The 3,872-nt window shown below is 39.7% G+C and overlaps 1 protein-coding gene across 1 annotated transcript in view; it reads right to left on the bottom strand.

Annotated features, from left to right (window-relative positions):
* LOC107696772 (histone deacetylase complex subunit SAP130-like) overlaps nt 1-3,872 on the bottom strand; it is a 25,363-nt gene that overhangs the window by 7,178 nt on the left and 14,313 nt on the right. The window contains exons 11-15 of the mRNA XM_016497268.1: nt 2,740-2,881; nt 2,385-2,503; nt 2,028-2,300; nt 1,269-1,446; nt 935-1,033 (exon numbers count right to left, since the gene is read on the bottom strand). Coding sequence (XP_016352754.1) covers nt 935-1,033; nt 1,269-1,446; nt 2,028-2,300; nt 2,385-2,503; nt 2,740-2,881 — 811 coding nt within the window. The remainder of the gene's footprint in view (nt 1-934; nt 1,034-1,268; nt 1,447-2,027; nt 2,301-2,384; nt 2,504-2,739; nt 2,882-3,872) is intronic.

Here is a 3,872-nt window from a genome sequence, read left to right as displayed (position 1 = left end):
TACACCTAGGATGACTTGAGGGTGAGTAATTTATGGGCTAATTTTCATTTTTGGGTGAGCTAACCCTTTAATATAGATCTACTTGCTCATAATTTGGCTTTCCTTAGTGTAGTACCTCTAATAGATGGATCAGTGTGGATTGTCCTATACGCTAAGTTTAATGGTTTCTCGTATATTTTTTATTTTTTGCAAAGGTCCTTTTAGAGGCTCTGTAATATGGTGCTAAGAACATCCTGAGAAAAAACCTGCAATATAATCTGTATTTTTGCATAATGAAAAAGTGCACCTTGAATTCATTCAGTCATATTTGACAGTCACTAAAGAATCACTTAACAGCAGCCAAGAAAAAAAACACTTCTTGTATGATAAATTTATTTTCATTCAATTTATAATTTTCTATTATAGAAAACTAAATAGGGGCAAATGTCTGGAAATGCAAATATTTTCCATACACTGCTTTCTTTTTTTCCATACTTTTCTAAAGTATGGAAATTACTAAAATCAAATTCCATACTTTTCCAAACTGCATAGGAACCCTGCATTGGATTTTGAGGAGTGGGCTGTTGCACTCAAAAATGCAGGCAGACGAATGCATGTTAGCAGAGACGTCCTGTACACACCACCAGAGAGTGAGTCATTTTACTGGAAGATCCAGTTATGACATTTTGACTAAAAATTATGAGGTGAAAAATATAAAAAATATACATGGAATAATCATTAACAATAAGATATGTAACATGCACTTAGAAAAAAAGAAAAAAGGATGAATTTTAATTTAATGCCGACTTCACTTCCTTGAGGTTTTAAGGCCTGGAAATCACACTTTAACCCTGATAGTTACAAGTTATCCAGGACTGTGGGAACCCTGTGTTAGGAACATTGTCTTTTGTCCTATTTTGAATAGAATAAGGAAGGATTTTCAGGCAGGGCTTACCCCACTGGGCGAGGGGATCCCGAGAGCCTTATCCCACTATCCATTCGGCCAGCGTTATGCTCACTTGGCTGTGCTGGGATCAGACTTTTACGCACTGCCCTAGAAATACACCCCAAAAGTGGTCTTACACTATTTTAGCAACATCTTATTTGTTTTTAAAGATGTAAGCACACTAGGCTGGGTTACTTCTCAGGACATCAGTAATGAGAGACTGAATGAATGAAACTTAAATTGTTTATATATGATGGATAGTTTGGCTCCTCAGTAGTTAACATACTATAAATACATACGCTATGAAACTATAGTAAAGGCTGTGGAGTGAAAGCTGACTCACCCCTCATTCACAGGTTTTTTGCGAAGGATGCTAGGTCGAGGGGAGGAGATGAGTGTGGGTGCACCTGTAGCCGCCCCCTGGGGGTGTGTCTGCACCATTGTAGTGACAGGCTGCGTGCCACTAAAAGTGCTCCCGATTGGATTAGTGACAAAAGCAGGACTTTCAGCCAAAACAACACCTATATAACAAAACAGATTAAATTTTTTTATTTTTTTTTTCAATTTAATCAAATTAATTAATGCTTGCTGAATTAAAGCATTATTTCTTTCCACAAATAAAATTTTCTGACCCCAAACATTTGAACAGTAGTGTATATTATAATATTTACATTATTCATTAAATGGTTTCCATTTAAAAATAATAAAGCATATTGTAAATTACGTTAAAGCATAAAGTAATATAAATAATGCTTTTAATTTATGATGTCTGCAATAATAACTGGAAAACACACTTTTTCTGAAAAATGATGACATACAGTGATCAGTTTAAGATTTAAGATTTTAAATTATGTTTCCAAAACTATCACAAGTCTTTTTTTTTTTTTTTTCAATTTTGACAAAACTAGCTACATAACACTACCTTGGTAACATTTCCATAAAAAGTAAAAGTAGTGGGTACAGTAAGCAAGCAAGTAAAAATTCCTTCAGCTGGCCCCGAGTCATCCATATTGACATAACCTAAAAATTCTTTAATTTGGATAACATTTTTCTTCCCCCACTTACAATTACTGAATAACTCTGAAAGGGGTGCTAAACTTACCTGGTGGTTTTGCTTCTGATTGTGGCTGTTGCGGAGCCTGCTGTACGCTCTGGGTGCTGATTGGTGCAGTGGCATGCAGCCCCTGCACTCCTATTGGTGCAGGCTGAATGCCCTGAGCAGTCATAGAGGCTGGCTGGATGTTCTGAGTGCTGATCTGGGCAGATGGCAGGCCGATGCGATCCACTGCCATCAGCATGGGGTTCAAGTGCACAGTGGTGGCCACACCAACACCAGCCTGAGCAGGAAGAGCTGAGCTCTGAGCTGGAGCCGTTACTAGGGAATAAAGCACAGAGTCTGTGTTAAAGGTCTAAGAAACATTTAAATATTAGCACAGAGGTTCTGGTGTCTTGTGTTTACCTGGGTAGGGGCGGATGGTGGAGACCGAGCTGGTGATGGGGGTGTAGGTGTGGGTCAGAGGATACGGGGATGAAGGGTATGTGGGTAGAAAGTACTGAAATTGCACTGGCACTGATGGCCTGCAGAAGAACACAAACGGTTAACATGCTTCAATTCACTGATAATTCACTGATTGGATTAATTCAGGGGTGTCCAATCCTGCTCCTGGAGGTCCAACGTCCCGCAGAATTTTCCTGAAGACCTTGATTACTTGGAAAATGGTTCTCCAGGTGCAGGTTTGGACACCACTGACTTCATTCACAGTTAACTGCCAGATCTTAACCATCACAAGAAGAGTTTTTAAGAGTAGTTTCACCGGTTATCGCTGCGAGCCTCCATGGTGACAGGGTTTGGAGAAGAGCGATGGCCTGAGATGGGAATCAGGTTGGTCCTTTCTCCTGGGTACTCTGGCTGGATGCGTGGGGAAGTGTGGGCAATTGGTTGAGGAACCACTTTAGCTGGAGAGGCCAGAAACATTAAGAAAGAATGAAAAATGGAGTCAGTTCTAACTAGGGAAGCACCGATACCGATATCGGGCCCGATACTGCACTTCTGTACTTGTACTCATAAAAATGCTCCGAACAGTGCAGAGTCCAGACAAAGAAACCCCGACAACAGAACAACAGAGAGCAGAATGGAGTTATTAGAGATTAAGGATGTCTATGAAGTATATGCATGTAATTAATATAATGTTAAACATACAATATTTATGCCTGTAGAGCTGATGTGCGCGAGCTGATATGCAAAGCACGCTGAGTGGATTGAGCGCACGGCGGCACAGATGTGGAAGCTTGTCGTGAGAAATTCCCTTTCTCACAAACATCACTGGAAAATTTGTAGTTATAGTAGAAAGAGAGAGAGAGAGAGAGCGTGTACTTGTGTTGCATGATCTTGATTGCTGTTCGCTCTATAAGCGCATGCATTTGGATTAAAACTAAATCGTAAATATAAAACAAACAAATTATAGGGGCATTCACTATAAACAACATTTATTTTAAACGTCAAGCATTCCTGACTTTATTTAAAGCGAAAGTGAAACTAGCAGCCCGTGAGAAATGCAGTGTAGGCTACAGGCGTCTCTGTACCATAGAGCAGTGGTTCTCAAACCTGGGGGTATGTGAGATGACGGAGGGGGTACGCGAACAAAATTCAGAACATTTTACATTTTAAATGTAGCCTACATTTTAAACAGAATATTGTCATGTTTGTTTTATTTTGCAAAGAAACAATAGTTCCAACAAAATCCGTATCATCTGGTGTGCGTCTCCAAGCAACATACAGCAGTGTTTCATTAGTGAACGAATCTGCGGCTTTGAACGATTTGGAGAGTCAGTTATTAATAACCCATTCATAACCACAGCATTTTGTTTCCTTACTGAATGAATGGATGAATGACGCAATGCCTGGCTCATTAAGACAGCGACTTGCCGCCACCTATTGGCGGGTTTT

Source organism: Sinocyclocheilus anshuiensis, unplaced genomic scaffold (genome assembly GCF_001515605.1).
Source record: "Sinocyclocheilus anshuiensis isolate Anshui unplaced genomic scaffold, SAMN03320099.WGS_v1.1 scaffold999, whole genome shotgun sequence".
In the NCBI taxonomy this organism is placed as follows: Eukaryota; Metazoa; Chordata; class Actinopteri; order Cypriniformes; family Cyprinidae; genus Sinocyclocheilus; species Sinocyclocheilus anshuiensis.
The sequence above is the reverse complement of the archived record's forward strand: the minus strand, read 5'-3'. Positions and strand labels throughout refer to the sequence as shown.